General features: G+C 38.8%; 1 protein-coding gene across 4 annotated transcripts in view; it reads right to left on the bottom strand.

The window, feature by feature from the left end:
* The window catches only part of tjap1 (tight junction associated protein 1 (peripheral)), a 183770-nt gene that overhangs the window by 19580 nt on the left and 144341 nt on the right, over positions 1 to 19849 (bottom strand). For all 4 annotated transcript variants that reach the window (XM_067422605.1, XM_067422603.1, XM_067422601.1 and 1 more), the window contains one exon: positions 12347 to 12413. In XM_067422605.1, the coding sequence (XP_067278706.1) occupies positions 12347 to 12413 (67 nt within the window). The remainder of the gene's footprint in view (positions 1 to 12346; positions 12414 to 19849) is intronic.

The raw sequence follows: 19849 nt of genomic DNA, 5'->3' as shown, positions 1-19849 counted from the left end.
AATTGCATACAAGCCCGAGTCTGAGGGGAGATCAGTCAACGCTGCTCAAAGGTAAAATGACTTGCATCCCTTAATTAATAAACTTAACTTAACATAGCCAGTAATGCCAAAATGTCTATTTAGACATGATTTGAGTTTATTTTAATAATAATCAACAAGATAAAAGCTGTGCTTTATAGCTGACACCTAGATGAACACTTTACAGCTGGTTTTGATACTGTAAATTATTCCGTTCAAATGCTATTGAAGTTAGAAATGTCTATAACCAATGTCATTGGATACTTTAGAGACTGTCCCTAAATTTGTGAATATGAACATAAATAAATAAATATTGGTTCTACAGTATATATATATATATATATATATATATATATATATATATATATATATATATATATATATATATATATATATATATATATATATATATATATATATATATATATATATATATATATATATATATATATATATGTTATCAGGCACATAAACATGCAAATAATCGGTATTGGTTATAAAAATAATCTACATCGGTCAATCTCAACTTAGAATACTTATATTTATGGTCATATACTTACATATAGAGTAAGACATAATTTAAAACTGTAAAGTCTATTTTTTTGTGTACAAGCAGAATGAAAACAAAACATTGTGCTTTTGTAAAATAAAGAAAACAAGAGGATGAAGCGTTTCCCTTCCATGAAGTTAGTGGAGCGCATGTCAAAAATGAACCGAAACTCAGCGCATAGGCTACTAGCGAGCTCTTGCGTGTTTTGCGTTGAGAGCTATTTTTCCTGTTGTGGCAGTTAACAAACAGCGTTGGGTCACCGCACACGCCCCCTTCTGGATTGGAGTGTGGATCGCCTGGGACTGACCGTATGCACCAAACCATGAACGTTTGGGACAAATACATGTGCCGTTAAACCCCTAGTTCATAACAGTTACATTGTGAACAATATCAAAGATGGCTGTTATTCACTAAACATCTTCACTGTTGTCATTGGACTGAAATGAGTGTTGCAGTTTATTAACACATTTTTAAAGAGATTCTTTTTGTTTCGTACAATGAAATCACATTCCTTCAGATGACTTGGAACTTGGTGAAAACGTTGAATGTTGAAGATTTTGTCCTTCATGGAAATAATATCATCATCGAGCTTGCCAGACTCCGACTGAAGGAGAACAGCATGCCAGCTACATTTATACAGCAAAAATGTCTTGTGTCTGAATTCTGAGTTTTTCTAATTGAGGGAAGTGAGTGCTGTCTGAGGACACTACACTCCTGCAAAGTCCGAGATGTCTTTGTACTACAATGACTGAACAAAAGCTCTTTAAACTTTAAAGAGGACATACTTAGCAGAAGCTTTGCTACTTCAGTCCTGTCGGCTCTTGGTTTAAGTGGAGACAGAGACACACAAAGAAAAAGCAGAGAGAAACTGTGACCCTTAATCGGGAGCTTGGCATGTTCATAACAAAGCAATTATCTTTATAGTCGCCGTTTGACTGAAGCGGACAGTGTGGACCAATAAAAGAGAGTTAAGGAGAGGAAAGCCTTTCAGCATGATGCAGTCCACGTGGAGCTAAGGCAATGCAACAGCCAGTATAACACACAGCACATCGGACAGACTACGGGCAGAAAGGAGGGAGACAGAAAGAAAGAAAGTGTTTTTATCAGTTTAACAGATGCATTAACACCATCCAAAGTTGTAGTCAAGTGGTCAAAATGCCAAATAAGTGTTAACAGAGAGCTTTAGCGCTACACTAAAAGGTTTCATAAATGACTGAGCCTAAAAAATGCCTAATTTAGGAAATATATGTGTATTATAATATGCACCTGCTTGGTACAGCCAAAGCGTGGGTTACTTCCAATTTATTTAGAATCAACGTTATTTTGACAAACATCGCTGCCAAATTCCCATTTGTAGCTACTACCAGAATATTGTATTACATATAGGACTATTGTTAATTAACAATTAGGAAAAATTAAATCTGACAGGCTGTATGTGAGCAAAGCAAAGTAAACAGAAAGTAAATCCCAGTCATTTTATCCACAGATAAATCATTTTAGCTGTAAATATTTCAAGACAGTCCTAACATGAAAAATTATGTTTAATTACAAAATTCAGGTTATCCTAAAGATGATTAAAATTAAGATCAAAATTAAAATTAAATTAAACAATTTATTTAAATAAATAAATTAAAATGAATTAATTATGAATTTAATAGATTAGGCATGCTTTTGATGATAATTTAATTAAATCATTACATTTGTATTAATTAACTTATTCAAAATCCAGATTTATTTTCTTTCTGAAAACACAGAATCTGGAGGGAAAAAATAGGCCAGTAAAAACACAATTCTTTGTTAAACTTTTAATACATTGTTTATAAATTGTTAAAAAGTTTTATGATTTCAATTATGCCTTTTGATTACTGAAATTAAAATTGAATCCAGAAAAATGAAAAATAAATAAAAAAAAAAGTATATATATATATATATATATATATATATATATATATATGAACTGAAAAAAATACAATTTATTTGAGCCCTATTTATGGGTTGAGTGGTTGATTCATATCTGTGAATACAGTTTGGTTTATTTTTCCTGTCACTATTTTCTTTACTCGAATGGTTTACGGCTTACTTGTTACTTAACTGTTTCTTTAAAAACCTGTGATGAAAATGAATAGGAAAAATACTTCCTGTATCAACAAGGCTGAAGAAGCGAGCGGCCGCTGTTACGGACCACTTCACTAATGGCCTTATGGAAGGCATTCGGTTGCTCACAAATAGCCTTTCCAAAGGGAGGAAAAACATCACCCGGACCCACTGATATTTCAGCAAATTTTGCAGCTTTTCTTACGGTGTTCTCTGCGTTGTGCAGTGCATTTTAACCACCGAGCTACACATTTGGACTGCTGCATCTATCCCAGAATCCCCCTGCCCACATGCACAGACACGGGCATGGCCACAGCTATATCCAGCCATCTACTGCAGGAAGAAAGGAGAGGAGACAGGAAAGAGATGCGGTGAGTCATGGGAATGGTATTCACGGTGATACTTATTAGGAGAACAGAGACAGAGAGAAGGAAATGGATAAATAGAAAGAGTGAACGCAACTGCATAGACCCAAGTTTGACTGATGGCAGCCTGATGATGATGAAGATGATGATGGTGAAATACCCAAGTCGCAAGGCAGCATGAGGAGAGAGGAAAGGGGGAAGAAAGAAAGCAAGAGAAAGATTTAATATTGCTTATTCTTGTATTTTTATTAACTGTATGTCTGCAAATATAAGATGGAGTGCAAATGAGAGAAAGACAGTAAAGACAAGAAAGAATGGAGACCGACAGAAACTAGACAGTATTTGTGCACACTTCTCAATCACCACTACGTCTTCAGTTATACATTATTATCCTGTGAAAAACTTTTCAGTTAAGTGAAATAAAGATAAAATCAAATATAAATATTAAAAGAAAAACAAATTAGAAATGTTGCCTTGCTATCTAAATAAAACTAGTTGAATTTAAATGACAAAGTACTACGACTAAAACTGAAATAAAAATAAGTGCTTAATAGAAATATAGAAATAGTGCCTTGCGAAAGTATTCGGCCCCCTTGAACTTTGCGACCTTTTGCCACATTTCAGGCTTCAAACATAAAGATATGAAACTATTTTTTTTTGTAAAGAATCAACAACAAGTGGGACACAATGATGAAGTGGAATGAAATGTATTGGATATAGTTAAAGCTTTTTTAACATATCAAAAACTGAAAAATTGGGCATGCAAAATTATTCGGCCCCTTTAAGTTGCGCCACCTTTTGCTGCGATTACAGCTGTAAGTGGCTTGGGGTATGTCTCTATCCGTTTTGCACATCGAGAGACTGAAATGTTTGCCCGTTCCTCCTTGCAGAACAGCTGGAGCTCAGTGAGGTTGGATGGAGAGCGTTTGTGAACAGCAGTTTTCAGTTCTTTCCACAGATTCTCGATTGGATTCAGGTCTGGACTTTGACTTGGCCATTCTAACACCTGGATATGTTTATTTTTGAACCATTCCATTGTAGATTTTGCTTTATGTTTTGGATTATTGTCTTGTTGGAAGACAAATCTCCGTCCCAGTCTCAGGTCTTTTGCAGACTCCATCAGGTTTTCTTCCAGAATGGTCCTGTATTTTGCTCCATCCATCTTCCCATCAATTTGAACCATCTTCCCTGTCCCTGCTGAAGAAAAGCAGGCCCAAACCATGATGCTGCCACCACCATGTTTGACAGTGGGGATGGTGTGTTCAGGGTGATGAGCTGTGTTGCTTTTACACCAAACATAACGTTTTGCATTGTTGCCAAAAAGTTCAATTTTGGTTTCATCAGACCAGAGCACCTTCTTCCACATGTGTGTCTCTCAGGTGGCTTGTGGCAAACTTTAAACAACACTTTTTATGGATATCTTTAAGAAATGGCTTTCTTCTTGCCACTCTTCCAGAAAGGCCAGATTTGTGTAGTATCTGACTGATTGTCTCCCACCTCAGCTGTAGATCTCTGCAGTTCATCCAGAGTGATCATGGGCCTCTTGGCTGCATCTCTGATCAGTCTTCTCCTTGTATGAGCTGAAAGTTTAGAGGGACGGCCAGGTCTTGGTAGATTTGCAGTGGTCTGATGCTCCTTCCATTTCAATATTATCGCTTACACAGTGCTCCTTGGGATGTTTAAAGCTTGGGAAATCTTTTTGTATCCAAATCCGGCTTTAAACTTCTCCACTACAGTATCTCGGACCTGCCTGGTGTGTTCCTTGTTCTTCATGATGCTCTCTGCGCTTTAAACGGACCTCTGAGACTATCACAGTGCAGGTGCATTTATACGGAGACTTGATTACACACAGGTGGATGCTATTTATCATCATTAGTCATTTAGGTCAACACTGGATCATTCAGAGATCCTCACTGAACTTCTGGAGAGAGTTTGCTGCACTGAAAGTAAAGGGGCCGAATAATTTTGCACGCCCAATTTTTCAGTTTTTGATTTTTTTTTTTTAAAGTTTGAAATATCCAATAAATTTCGTTCCACTTCATGATTGTGTCCAACTTGTTGTTGATTCTTCACAAAAAATTACAGTTTTATATCATGTTTGAAGCATGAAATGTGGCACAAGGTCGCAAAGTTCAAGGGGGCCAAATACTTTCGCAAGGCACTGTATGATTTTATTTAGGGCTGTCCTCGACTAAGGATTTAGATATTTGAATCAGAATTGTCGAATCTCTTTATGGTCGACTGATAGTCGAATCATCTGTGTGTGTGTGTGAATGGGTTGGGAGGGGCACAACACTGTCAGCAGGAGGGTAAAACTATTTTTATTTTCCTTTACACACTGCACACAGCAACAACTTTTAATAAAGCGACCAAAACTGCCTGCCAACTGACAGACGAACTGACAATGGCTTTCTTATTTAGGTTTAAATAGCCTAAAAGGTAATGTGGTGGATAAACATTAATAAACCGTTTTCTCATAACATGTTAAAGCTGCGATCGAAATACAGAACATCACACAAATATATAAAAGAACATTTTGATAAATAAAACAAAAAAAATACCTGCCTAGAGAGGAAAAGAACACTGAGTGCGTTTAAATGCACGTTCTGAAGCCGATTGTGCCTAAAGCGGGTGAAGACGTACGCGAAGCTCAGCCCCGCGCCCCTCAGGATCTCACTCACACCGCCACCTGACGCGCACATTATATACACGCAAGCTCAATTTTGAATTGACTGACAGATGAGCTGCACGAAAGCGCTCTGTGGTGCGGCAGGATTTTAAACAACTTCCCGAGTGGCCGCGGACAGGCGCTGAATGCTGCCGGCGGTGTGTGTACACTCATTGAACGTGTAATAATTTTAAAGGCGCGGTGCGAAGCTCAGTGCCCTTAAAGGGGTCGCACACCGATGCTCAGCTCAGCGCCACGACACGTCTTTAAAATATTGAGCACCCCCATATTGCCAAAATGGTATGATCCTCGTTTCATAACACCCGCAAAGATTCGACCGTGAGATCGGTGGTCGAATCAGGCTCCGCATATCGATGCATCGAATCTTCGACTATTCGGGGGCACCCCTAATTTTACTACTATAAAAAATGAAAACAACGGTAGTGGCGGTGCCGTGGAGGACAAATGATCCAGTAGCGGTGGTTTTGGGAGTGGCCTCACAGGGCAGCAAAGCATTCTGGGAATTGTAGTCTTTCATCCCCATGAGACAAAAATAACTTTTCTGTCTTTTCTCAGTCTAGAAGGGGCCAAATTCAAAAATAATTTCACATTTCTACTACATTGATGACCCAGTTTAAAAACACATTCATCTTCCCAGCGCTGAGGTACCCCTTTAATTTGGCGTGACAGATCACAGTAGCGCAGATCTCTCATAGAGAACTCTAGAATTTTGATAAATATATGCACCACATTGCATAGGCTATTCATTACAATTTTTTTTGTTCTTCAATATTAATGAATGTTTGTGTAAATCTGTCAGTTAAGATTATTAAATAAATGTGCACTTCAAAATTTTTCTTTCTCCATGCTTTTCAATCCCTGAATACGCGGTATTAACCAATCAGCAACCAAGAAAAGATATATTTATAATACCCTTTCTGAAAATGATTAAAAAAAGATTTTTGTATCTGGATATATGAATTTGCTCAAACAGCGCTCTGCACGAGCTGGTGTCCTGAGAGCACCTGCGGTAAGAAATGATGAGCCCATGACGAGGTGGAACAGGTCGGCCGGGATAATCCCTGTGTGCGCGATGAGAGATTATCCAGCAGAATGCCACCTGTTTCACCTGCGATTGGCAAAGCTCTATGCAGAGGTCATGGATATGAGATCTCACCCTGCAGAACTAAGGTAGCGCTGGGGTTTAAGTGAAAATGAACATAAATCATGGTGAGCTAATGCTGTCTTATACACACATGAAGTCATCAGACCCGATTAAGAGAAAGCGGCTCATTCTGAAGATTTTCAGTCATGCTAAATTACTCTAGGGATAATTTTGCAAACCACCTAAGAGTGATAAAAGATTCCTAAAATAACTTATTACAGATGCACGTTTGATTAAATTTTCATTTGAGCGAAACTGGAAAAGGGCAGTCGGGGGGAAATTTAGATTCATATTGGCTTTAATAAAACATGAAATCCAACAGCAGTTTCCAAAGATATTTTAATGAATGCATTGCGCTGAACACGACGCACTGTTTCTGTGATGCATCACATCTAAATAATCTTTCTATCGCATTCATCCTAATTGAATCGTATTGTCGGACGACTGCAGTCTATGACAGTTATTATGATGTATTAGAAGATCCAGTGGGATTTGTTTTATACTCCATGAAGGAAAAGAGGCTTAGGGACAAATTTGTACATTTATTCAATCTTTAGCTTTTGATGTTGCTTTTTTTCTCCTCGCGATTGTTCTCTGAAAATGACTTTGTCTTTGTCTGTTTGGTAGCAGGGCTCTAAAGCACAGAACATTTTCACACAAACAAAGCTTTTAGAGGGAAAATCATGCAAAACACGGCGAGTTCTGTCTGCAACCAAGACGCCTGACTGATCCATCAGCGCGGCCATGAGGCGTGAGCATTACGACCACAGTGGTCATTCAGGCCATTCTGCTTTTGTTCTTTTATCGAAAGGAAAAAACATCAATGGCAAATCAATCTTTTTAAAAAAGGAAACAGCTTTGATTTCATGTGACTGCATTTTTAAACAGAACTGGAATGGAAAACGACTGACAATGCTAAAACAGGATGACATTGACAAGCCTTGAGTATAGTTTTTTTTCTCCTTTCCTGCAAAAATGTTTAATAACATATGCCATGAAGAATAAATAAGTGGTACATTTAACAGCAATGCTTGGAAATCTTTGATCCGCTTAAAGAGACCATCAATAGTCCATGTCGATCCAGACCTGGATTACTTTCTTTTTTTGTGCAACATCAAAGTTGAATTTCTGAAGAAAATTCTGGTCACTCTTTTCAAATGGATGTAAATGAAGGGCTGTCAAGCTCCAAAATAGCAAGAAGTGCTCTAATATGACTTTAATATTCCAAGTCTTTTGAAGCCATACAATAGCTTTTGTGCTTTTTTAAGCTTGAAAGCTCTTATTAATTTTAATACATTATTTAAAATTAGTGGTTGTACATCAGCCCCTGGCATATTTGGTCTGAGATGGGACTTTTATTTTGACAGCGCTGACGCACAGGAGCTCCCATTCTTGGTCTTCATTAACTGACTTTCTTATACCGTTCTGTATAATAAATTACAAAAAAAAGTTAAACAAACTAAATAATTGTTATACACTTAAAAAAAAGGTATTTATTTGAAAATTATTAAGAACCATCTTTATAGTGGAAAAATGTTCTTCACACTAAGAAATATTGTGCTCTTTAGAGCCATTGAAAGGTTCTTTGGGGAACTAAAATGGCTCTTCTATGGCGTTGCTGTGAAACTCCATTCTGGAGCCTTTTTTATAGTGTAGAATTTAATAAAGGGTTATTTATTGTCTTTAAAATAAATAGTGTGATGTGATGTATACATGGGTTTTATTAGCCATCAAACAAATCACTTTCAGTTGACCACTATTCAAAATTTATTTTTGTCTATCACAGAAGTCAGGTTTGGAATGATAAAAATGTAAAGAAGTAAATAATTGTAATATTAAAAAAAAACAGGTTTTCTTTATTCACTTTTCGGTAAACTAATCGTTTAAAGAGGTGGTTCTGTTTTTTTCTTTTTCTAGGCTTGGTTGTGTTTATTGGGCGCAGTATAACATGTCTTAATACTTCTTTTTCTATTCTTTTTTTAAACGCCATATTCTTCTTATATTTTATCTTTATTCCACACCGCTGTCTCCACTGTCCTTTGAACGGCTCGTTTGCTTCCTGCTTCTATGAAGCCCATCCCTCTGAAAAACGCAATGGTCTTAGATTGGTTAGATGGCCAAATGTAGTTTCCTGTATTTTTGCCAAGCACATGTTGCTGGAAACGCCACGGCCCTTCCCATTAGGGGCAGAAGTCACATCTGCGGTGACTAGCAAGGGTTTATGATGTCACCAACCCGGGAAGAAGCTCGTTGTAGTCCAAACCGGCCGTTTTTGTAGTCAACAAACTGCCATAACTTTAAAAGACAATATCTCCGTTTGCATTGAACTTTCAGCGCTGTAACTTTGCAGATACTGTTTATGCTCAAGCAGCGACATTACACACTAACTAAAGTTAAAAAAGTGAAATCGCATGCAACCGCCCCTTTACAAAAAGGCTTTAAAAATTGTCAAAAAGGCTTGATTCTGTCTGATGGACGTATGACACATTGCATACGTTTGTGCATTCTTATATGCATTCTTTGTTAAACCACTCGCCCATACATTTATTGTAAAAGTTTTAAGTAGTGTTTTGAAACATTAACAAAAGCTTTTTAGGGAAATCATGACAACACAAAGGCACTTTTCTTTCTTTTTGACGCATATGCAGGTAAAATGGATTCTTGAACAAGAAATGTAGGTTGTCCTGCCCTCGCGCCATTAAAGGGATACTCTACCGTTTTTTCATATTAAACTGTTATTTCCTTAACTAAGACGAGTTGATACATACCTCTCTCGTCTCAGTGCGTGCACTTAATTGCTCGGTGACATTCTGATTGCACTTCTGAGAGTACTTTGACTCGGCGCAGTAAAAAGTCCCGCCTGAAAAATCCTCCCTTTTTTCAGGCGGGACTTTTTACTGCGCCGAGTCAAAGTACTCTCAGAAGTGCTATTCCGCCATACATTATAGTTCTCCTTTTTAATCTGTTTAGAAAAGTGCCACGTTTTATTTTATGTCAACATTCTTGATCGTTCAACTATTGGTGTAACTGTATTTAAATAGGGAAACGTGGAGGTGTTTGGTCGCTTCTAACTTGATCTCTGTTTGGTACCATAGTGAATGAACTGGGCTTAGTGGGGAAATCAGATCGTCACCGCGCGTCAGAGAGATTAATGCCTGGTTCAGACTACAAGATATTTTTGTCTGTTACGATAGTTACTGTGTCAGATTAGGCGATTTTTACTCTGAATATCTTGTCGTGTCCTGGACTAGAAACATGTCAGACTACACGTTGCTACTCGACCAATCATCGCTTGTTGTCACGACGTGCGTGATGTCATTGACTTTAAGAAACAAGAGCGTAAACAAACGATGTCTGAAGTAGCGTGTTTCGGCTGTTTTATGTTTGGAAAAGCGCAAAAATAGAAGGAAAACCGAACAAAAAACATGTTCGTGGCTTGCTGGAAGAGGACATTATGGGCTGTCAATCCTCCAAAGAGAACTTGAGGTAAAATATTGTTCTTTTTATATTAAATATTTAGTTATTAGCCAGAAGTAAAAGCTTGCCACCACAACGTATTTGTAAAACATCTTTTAAGCTTAGATTTCAGTAACGTTACTCACAGGGTTCCTGAAGGGCTTCCGCTATTGTTCGCCAGCATTTTTCTTATTTGATTGTGGTAGTCCGTCGATGACACACCGTACAGGCAGGAATACTGTTGCCACAACTCCACGAACCTTTCCTCCATTTTATAATTCCACCTAAAGTTAGCCGCTCCGTCATCTCTTATGGGTTTCGCCGTGTTTGAAAGCTGTGAAACTGTCTGTGCTCCGGTTGGTCAGCGGCACACGTGACAGAACTCGTCGTGAAGGACCGCAAAAAAAATTAAACATGCTAGTCTTTCTGTCATGACGTCGTGAACTATCGCAGACGCGGATTCGGTTGTCGTATACTATGACACACTATTTGAGATGATGCGTCCCGATGCATGATCTTGCGTCCCGACGTCCATTATCATTTACGAATCCCTACGACACCTTACGTCACACAGATTGTGCCAAATTCGGGCTAATATCGTGTAGTCTGAACCAGGCATAAGAGCACGCACTGAGACGAGAGAGGTATGTGTCAACTCGTCTTAGTTAAGGGAATAACAGTTTAATATGAAAAAGCGGTAGAGTAACCTTTAAACACGTCATTGGAGAAGTGATCAGAGATGACGCCGACCAACGCATATAAAAAATATCATCAGATTACAGTCTGTCACTTCCGCAGATTCAACATGTTTAATCGGTGAAAACCAGCTCTGACAGATACCAACAGGAGACACTGAACAGACAAAACCTGACTGTGTGTCTGTTGGTGCAGTGTGAACTGGTCTTAAAGGGATAGTTCACCCACAAATATGAAACTGTCCCATGAGACTTTCAATCATCTTCGGAAAATAAGTGAAGATCTTTTTGATGAAATTCGTCTACTCTACGCAACTACCACTTTTAAGCCTCAGAAAGGTAGTAAAGACATCATATAAGTAATCCATGTGACTTCAATGGATTAACCTCGATTATATGAAGCAATGCCAGTGCTTTGTTTGCTCAAAAAACATAATTTACCACTTTATTTACAAAACATTAATCTCCAACGCGTGTTCACAAGAGCACTTCTGACGCAAGAGCAATAAAAGAGCATTGGAGATAAAGTGGTACATTAAGCTTTTTTAAGCAAACAAAACAATGGCGTTGGTTCAAAACATTGAGGTTAAACCACTAGAATCACATAGATTACTTTAATACCTTTCTGGGGCTTGAAAGAGGTCATTGTGTAGAGTAGATGGTCAATGGAAGGACATAAAGCTCTCAGATTTCATTAAAAAAAACTTCACTTGTGATCCGAAGATTAATTACAAGGTTTGGAATGACATGAGGGGGCGAATACGTATGACAAAATTATAATTTTTTTGAGTGAACAACGCAAAATTCCTAAAAAAAGAAGAATTTTCATGGCGACTTTAACAAGGCCAGTAACTATGATCATCCAGGGCAGTATTATTTGCCTATCGCAGCTCCTCATGAAGGCGCGATCCAAAATGAACATTCAGAAAGAGCCGAAAGTGAGTCAGATTTGGCGAGTAAGCAAAACTCGCAGTAGACTTCCTAGCAGGACTGCAACAGTTTAAATCACAATGCAAGAATAATAATGGTGTTTTTATCTCAAAAGCAAATCAAAGCGACACAATCACTGTTGCTTGTCTTCCAACAACAATTTCCCAGTGGAAAATGAACTTCCACCATGCATGAGTGGCATGAGGAATACGGGTGCTTGTTTGTTAGTCCCTGGAGAATGAAGCTAAGCAAAAGTTTCCTTAATTACGGTTTATAATACTTGTGACAAACTGACTGAGCGTGGCATCATTAGGGTGCTCGAAACAATTAAATGGCAATTAAAGACATCAGTGTTTAAGATAAAGGGCTTTAGAAAGGGAGAGAGAAGTTGAGGGTAAAGTTTACCAGAGCGTGAAGTTTCTCCTCCAGGTCTTGATTAGCTCTCTGAGACGCCGTGTAGCTGTTCTGCAGTCTGCAGAGGGGAAACAAAACAAATGTATGTCACTGTCAGGGTATAACGCTATATCCTGATGTTATATGATATATCCTGGTATGGTGTGGGATTGTGATGGACATGTGGGTATTGACATCAAAGGACATGAAACGGTACAAGACTTCGCTGCTGTGCTGGGAAACGTTTCTGCATCCTGGCGGATCACATATGAGATAACGCTACATCTCTCTGAAGCACACTAGAGATCGTCTCAGATGAAGGTGGAGGTATGGCAGCCGGAGAAAATATTCACAAGTTATTGCAATAATAAGTCCTCACATTTCAAACTGAGTTGTAAGAGCGTGTGTCTGATGTTAAAGTCATCAAATCCTCAAGCGGTCACAACGCCAACACAGATTGCAGAAAGAGCCACAAGAGGAAAAGAAGAGGTACTTAAAAGACATTTTCATCACAAAAAGCCATTAAGATTATCCCCTGTGCAAGTGTGTTGAACAAAAAAAGTGGCAGATTTTGTGTTGCATGAAAAATATTGCAAATAAAAAGACAGGGCAATATTTTTTTTCCATTTCAGTACTTCCAACCCATACCCAACAGTAGTATATCTGGTATAGATGAACACCAAAATGTATGTCTTGTTTGTTTACATATTAGGGATGTCCCCGACTAAGGATTTACACATTCGGATCAGAATTGTCGAATCTTTCTATAGTTGACTGATAGTGGAATCATCTGTGTGTGTGTGCATGTGTGTGTGTGGGGGGGGGACATTACATACTGCACACAGCAACAACTTTTAATAAAGCGACCAAACCTGCCTGCCAACTGACAGACGAGCGGACAATGGCTTTCTTATTTAGGTTTAAATAAAAGGGTAATGTCGTGGATAAACATTCGTAAAACGTTTTTCCGTAACATTTTAAAGCTGCGATCGAAATACAGAACATCACAAATATATTAAACATATAGAACATTTTAATAAATAAACCTAAAAAAATACCTGCCTTAGAGAGGAAAAAAACACTTTGAGTGCGTTCACATGCACGTTCGTGGATCCTGAACACTGTTCCTGTTACTCATTCGTCATTTCTTCCTGAACTGTTTACGACTGTGCTTACATTAATACTCTTCAAATTGTGCACTGAGATTTTTTTGAGTGTATTTGACCAACAATAAACTGGAAAAAGAAGCAAATGTTTGCACTTGTATGCCAGAGGCGGCTTTATAATAGTGTGTGTGCTTCAGATGTGAGCGCGAAATCTGCGGGGATTAGTAGAATTATGTGCAATCGCGCAAAATTCAGACCGATCACACACACTAACACGCTGTCGTGAGGAAAAGTCCACAGCATTCGCCGTGTTACAAAAAGACAAACGATCACACTGCTCTTGACTGATCAACTTGTGTAACTTTAATGGTTTCATATGAAGCTATTTTATTTTTTATCCAACGTTATTTTAAATGTAATTATCCTACTTAGCGTCTTTTATTCAGTTTCTTACCTGAATGTTAGACCTACCTGAAAAAATAAAGCAGTCTATTTCATTTGTATATTTTATTCTATTGTATTTATTTGTGCTATTGTTTGTAATATGTTTATTTGTTTTTTTTATATTCAATTTACCCTTCGGAATCAAGCTTACTTGCTGTGTGTAAGCTATTACAACACAATTACCCCGTAGTAAAAAATACACTGAGTTAGCAAATATTTGTGAGATAATTTTAATAGTAATTGATCAATGTTTATACATGAGAAAAAGCTTAATCATATAAAGTGATCTCTTCAGAAGAAATTTTTGATTGCCTAGACTTTCAAAAGACAAAAAATTACTTTATATATCTATATCTATATCTCCAATTGACAGCATATGCAGCGTTTTTCCCACATGGTATCGAAAATAGCATTGAATATCGATGTGACATGTTTTGACTCCACCCATGTTTTGGGTGACGTTTTGATTTCATTTTGACTTGAAATGGCACCGCAGGATTTAAGGCACGAATGCCGCTGCCGGTGTGTGTAAACTCAATGAAAACATGTTCGAATTTTAAATAATCAGAACACCTGCGAAGATTCGGCTGCGAGATCGCTGGTGGAATCCGGCTCCGCATATCGATGCATCGAATCTTCGACTGTTCGGGGTCACCCCTAATAGACATGTATGACACCTCGATACGGCATTTTCAACAAAGTCTGGAATCTTTTTGTAAAACTGGCATTCAATAAAAAAAATAAATTCACCCTCTATATTTTGTAAATGCATGTGATAGACCTTAATCTGATTATGAATAATTCATCCATGTTTTGACCGTGAAATGATTAATGAAAATGTCACAGCTCGACAGTTTCCTCTGGTGATATATGCCAATAAACCCTGTACCTTTATTACAATCGACTTCAAGCTTGCATTTATTTTTGAGTGCAACAGCCACATTCCACACTTAAAAACCATTAACAAACAATGGATAGGAAAAAAGAAGGGTGGGGACTTTTTCTATAATCCGTCACACTTGCATGTATGATACAAAACGAAAGAAAATATCTCCTGCTTCTTCTGTTTCATCTCCACTTTAAAGATGCTTAAGCTGAGAACAGAAACTGTTAACTGTACCCAAATTTGCCCAAAAGTCTCCATTAGATGTGAACTTCTAACTCTTAGAGCCTTTTTTCTAATACATCAGAGCAGTGTTTGCCTAATGTTTGATTTGTTATACTACTATACAATAAGTTATACTACTCATATCACATTGTGCATTTTGCATACTATACAGGGAGTGCAGAATTATTAGGCAAATGAGTATTTTGACCACATCATCCTCGTTATGCATGTTGTCTTACTCCAAGCTGTATAGGCTGGAAAGCCTACTACCAATTAAGCATATTAGGTGATGTGCATCTCTGTAATGAGAAGGGGTGTGGTCTAATGACATCAACACCCTATATCAGGTGTGCATAATTATTAGGCAACTTCCTTTCCTTTGGCAAAATGGGTCAAAAGAAGGACTTGACAGGCTCAGAAAAGTCAAAAATAGTGAGATATATTGCAGAGGGATGCAGCAGTCTTAAAATAGCCAAGCTTCTGAAGCGTGATCATCGAAAAATCAAGCGTTTCATTCAAAATAGTCAACAGGGTCGCAAGAAGCGTGTGGAAAAACCAAGGCGCAAAATAACTGCCCGTGAACTGAGAAAAGTCAAGCGTGCAGCTGCCAAGATGCCACTTGCCACCAGTTTGGCCATATTTCAGAGCTGCAACATCACTGGAGTGCCCAAAAGCACAAGGTGTGCAATACTCAGAGACATGGCCAAGGTAAGAAAGGCAGAAAGTCGACCACCACTGAACAAGACACACAAGCTGAAACGTCAAGACTGGGCCAAGAAATATCTCAAGACTGATTTTTCTTAGGTTTTATGGACTGATGAAATGAGAGTGAGTCTTGATGGGCCAGATGGATGGGCCCGTGGCTGGATTGGTAAAGGGCAGAGAGCTCCAGTCCGACGCCAGCAAGGTGGAGGTGGAGTACTGGTTTGGGCTGGTATCATCAAAGATGAGCTTGTGGGGCCTTTTCGGGTTGAGGATGGAGTCAAGCTCAACTCCCAGTCCTACTGCCAGTTTCTGGAAGGCACCTTCTTCAAGCAGTGGTACAGGAAGAAGTCTGCATCCTTCAAGAAAAACATGATTTTCATGCAGGACAATGCTCCATCACACGCGTCCAAGTACTCCACAGCGTGGCTGGCAAGAAAGGGTATAAAAGAAGAAAATCTAATGATATGGCCTCCTTGTTCACCTGATCTGAACCCCATTGAGAACCTGTGGTCCATCATCAAATGTGCGATTTACAAGGAGGGAAAACAGTACACCTCTCTGAACAGTGTCTGGGAGGCTGTGGTTGCTGCTGCACGCAATGTTGATGGTGAACAGATCAAAACACTGACAGAATCCATGGATGGCAGGCTTTTGAGTGTCCTTGCAAAGAAAGGTGGCTATATTGGTCACTGATTTGTTTTTGTTTGGTTTTTGAATGTCAGAAATGAATATTTGTGAATGTTGAGATGTTATATTGGTTTCACTGGTAAAAATAAATAATTGAAATGGGTATAAATTAGTTTTTTGTTAAGTTGCCTAATAATTATGCACAGTAATAGTCACCTGCACACACAGATATCCCCCTAAAATAGCTAAAACTAAAACTTCCAAAAATATTCAGCTTTGATATTAATGAGTTTTTTGTGTTCATTGAGAACATGGTTGTTGTTCAATAATAAAATTAATCCTCAAAAATACAACTTGCCTAATAATTCTGCACTCCCTGTATAGTAGAGATGTCCATTTTAATGCAGATACAAAAGGGAAACAACAGTCTCTCATCGTTTGATTTTCGATTTCTGAAACTATCCTGACTGCTCTTCTCCATATAACTGAAATGAATAGGCGTTCTGATGTTATGCTACTACTTTTTATTTTATCAACTTGAAGCTTGACAAACCCACCCTTTTTCATTATGGAAAAGAACAGCCAAGATATCCTTCAAAAACGTACCTTCTGTCCTTTAAGGAAGAGAGAAAGATTTACATGATTCATTTACTTTTTCAAAGGTTAAGAGGGTATTAAATGAGGGGTGGGCTGGATGGGGTAAAGTGATACCTTTTGATTTTATATCTTCATTGAATCAACACATAAGCTTTTTAAAGGAAACATCCATTCAAATACAAAATGTATGATTATAATGATTATCTGGCCTGCATGGCACATTTCCTCCAAGTTTACAGCGGAAACCTCCATCTCCATCCCTCTTTTCCTCTTATAGATGAATACAGCTTCACAGCCTGGCAGATCATAAGGGACTCTCTCTGTCTCGCTTCATAACAATTAGAATTTAATCAATTCATTTTAGCAAGCTGTGGTGATTTGCACTGAGCGCAGTAGTCATAAACTCTAGCTGCAGACGGCTGGTGCTGATGGAATGCAAAACGTGCACAATAATTACTACTGCTTGATGACCGCTCTGAATCACAGAGGAGGGGAAGCTACATAAATGCGGCAAAAACACACAAAATAAATGGGTAACCGAGTAAACAAACAAACAAACATCTATAACAATACCTCTAATCCAAGGGTTCCCAGAGCCCACAGCACCTGGTGCAAATCGCCCCAGCGCATGTGACAATGTTACAGCATTAGATCAGAGATCGCATTCAAACGCCCACGCTGCAGAATCACTAACCAATTACAATCCAATTAGGCCATTATCTGCGGAGAGCTGGCATGCAGGTTTCGGATATGGCAGGTGGGGAAATGGAGCAGCAAATGTGAGCAACACACTTTTTTGATGGAAGGAATGCTGGGTAATTCGATCTATCTGCCGTCTGAAAGCATATAAGCCGGAGATGCATCCTGATTGGAGATAAAGTGGCATGATTGCAGCCAAATTACACACGGACTCAATCACAAAGCGCTGCACTCAGACCATCAGGGGCATATCGGCCGATGTGAGATTAAATCATCAGGATCTGCTGATCTTAAACTGAACGTAGAGCACTGTGTCCGAGCAAGGTGCGAAGTGACGTTTACCGTGTATATGTGTATATATATTTTATTTATATTTTTCGGTATATATTTTATTTAAAAAGGCATGATGTCATGATTTTGCTTCCAGTACTTTATACGCTGCTGTTCTGAAGTTCACCGCTAGGCGGCAGGTGCTACCTAAACTAACAACATAGAGGAACAAAGTGGATAAAGCAGGTGAATCTCACTCAAAAGCTCCAGCTTATGCGGTTTCTTTCTCAATTATTTATGTTCACTTAAGAAATAACTGACTTTTTTCTGTGAATACTCACCAAGATGGACATTTTGACACAATTAACCATAACTTTTCCATATGAGTTGAAGGGTTTAGTCCAAATTTTCTGAAGAGACTTGACTGATTTTTATGACGAACCGACAGAATTTAGGCTTTTATTTTACATATAAACATTCATCAATTGTGATAAATGGTTAATTCTCGTGTTACGCAGCACGTTTGAGCTTCAGTGAGAACCAATGAGGTTCATTCTCGTGTTACGCAGCACGTTTGAGCTTCAGTAAGAACCAATGAGGTTCATTCTCGTGTTACGCAGCACGTTTGAGCTTCAGTAAGAACCAATGAGGTTCATTCTCGTGTTACGCAGCACGTTTGAGCTTCCTCAAGAACCAATGAGGTTCATTCTCGTGTTACGCAGCACGTTTGAGCTTCAGTGAGAACCAATGAGGTTCATTCTCGTGTTACGCAGCACGTTTGAGCTTCAGTAAGAACCAATGAGGTTCATTCTTGTGTTACGCAGCACGTTTGAGCTTCAGCGAGAACCAATGGGGTTCATTCTCATGTTACGCAGCACGTTTGAGCTTCAGTAAGAACCAATGAGGTTCATTCTCGTGTTACGCAACACGTTTGAGCTTCAGTGAGAACCAATGAGGTTCATTCTCATGTTACGCAGCACGTTTGAGCTTCAGCGAGAACCAATGAGGTTCATTCTCGTGTTACGCAGCACGTTTGAGCTTCAGCAAGAACCAATGAGGTTCATTCTCGTGTTACGCAGCACGTTTGAGCTTCAGTAAGAACCAATGAGGTTCATTCTCGTGTTACGCAACACGTTTGAGCTTCAGTAAGAACCAATGAGGTTCATTCTCATGTTACGCAGCACGTTTGAGCTTCAGTAAGAACCAATGAGGTTCATTCTTGTGTTACGCAGCACGTTTGAGCTTCCTCAAGAACCAATGAGGTTCATTCTCGTGTTACGCAGCACGTTTGAGCTTCAGTAAGAACCAATGAGGTTCATTCTCGTGTTACGCAACACGTTTGAGCTTCAGTGAGAACCAATGAGGTTCATTCTCATGTTACGCAGCACGTTTGAGCTTCAGTAAGAACCAATGAGGTTCAATCTCATGTTACGCAGCACGTTTGAGCTTCAGTAAGAACCAATGAGGTTCATTCTCGTGTTACGCAGCACGTTTGAGCTTCAGTGAGAACTAATGAGGTTCATTCTCATGTTACGCAACACGTTTGAGCTTCAGTGAGAACCAATGAGGTTCATTCTCGTGTTACGCAACACGTTTGAGCTTCAGTGAGAACCAATGAGGTTCATTCTCGTGTTACGCAACACGTTTGAGCTTCAGTGAGAACCAATGAGGTTCATTTTCGTGTTACGCAACACGTTTGAGCTTCAGTGAGAACCAATGAGGTTCATTCTTGTGGTACGCAGCACGTTTGAGCTTCAGTAAGAACCAATGAGGTTCATTCTCGTGTTACGCAGCACGTTTGAGCTTCAGTGAGAACCAATGAGGTTCATTCTTGTGTTACGCAGCACGTTTGAGCTTCAGTGAGAACCAATGAGGTTCATTCTCGTGTTACGCAGCACGTTTGAGCTTCCTCAAGAACCAATGAGGTTCATTCTCGTGTTACGCAGCACGTTTGAGCTT

Source organism: Pseudorasbora parva, chromosome 17 (genome assembly GCF_024679245.1).
Source record: "Pseudorasbora parva isolate DD20220531a chromosome 17, ASM2467924v1, whole genome shotgun sequence".
Lineage (NCBI taxonomy): Eukaryota > Metazoa > Chordata > Actinopteri > Cypriniformes > Gobionidae > Pseudorasbora > Pseudorasbora parva.
Note: the sequence above shows the minus strand (reverse complement) of the source record. Positions and strands in the feature narration are given on the sequence as shown.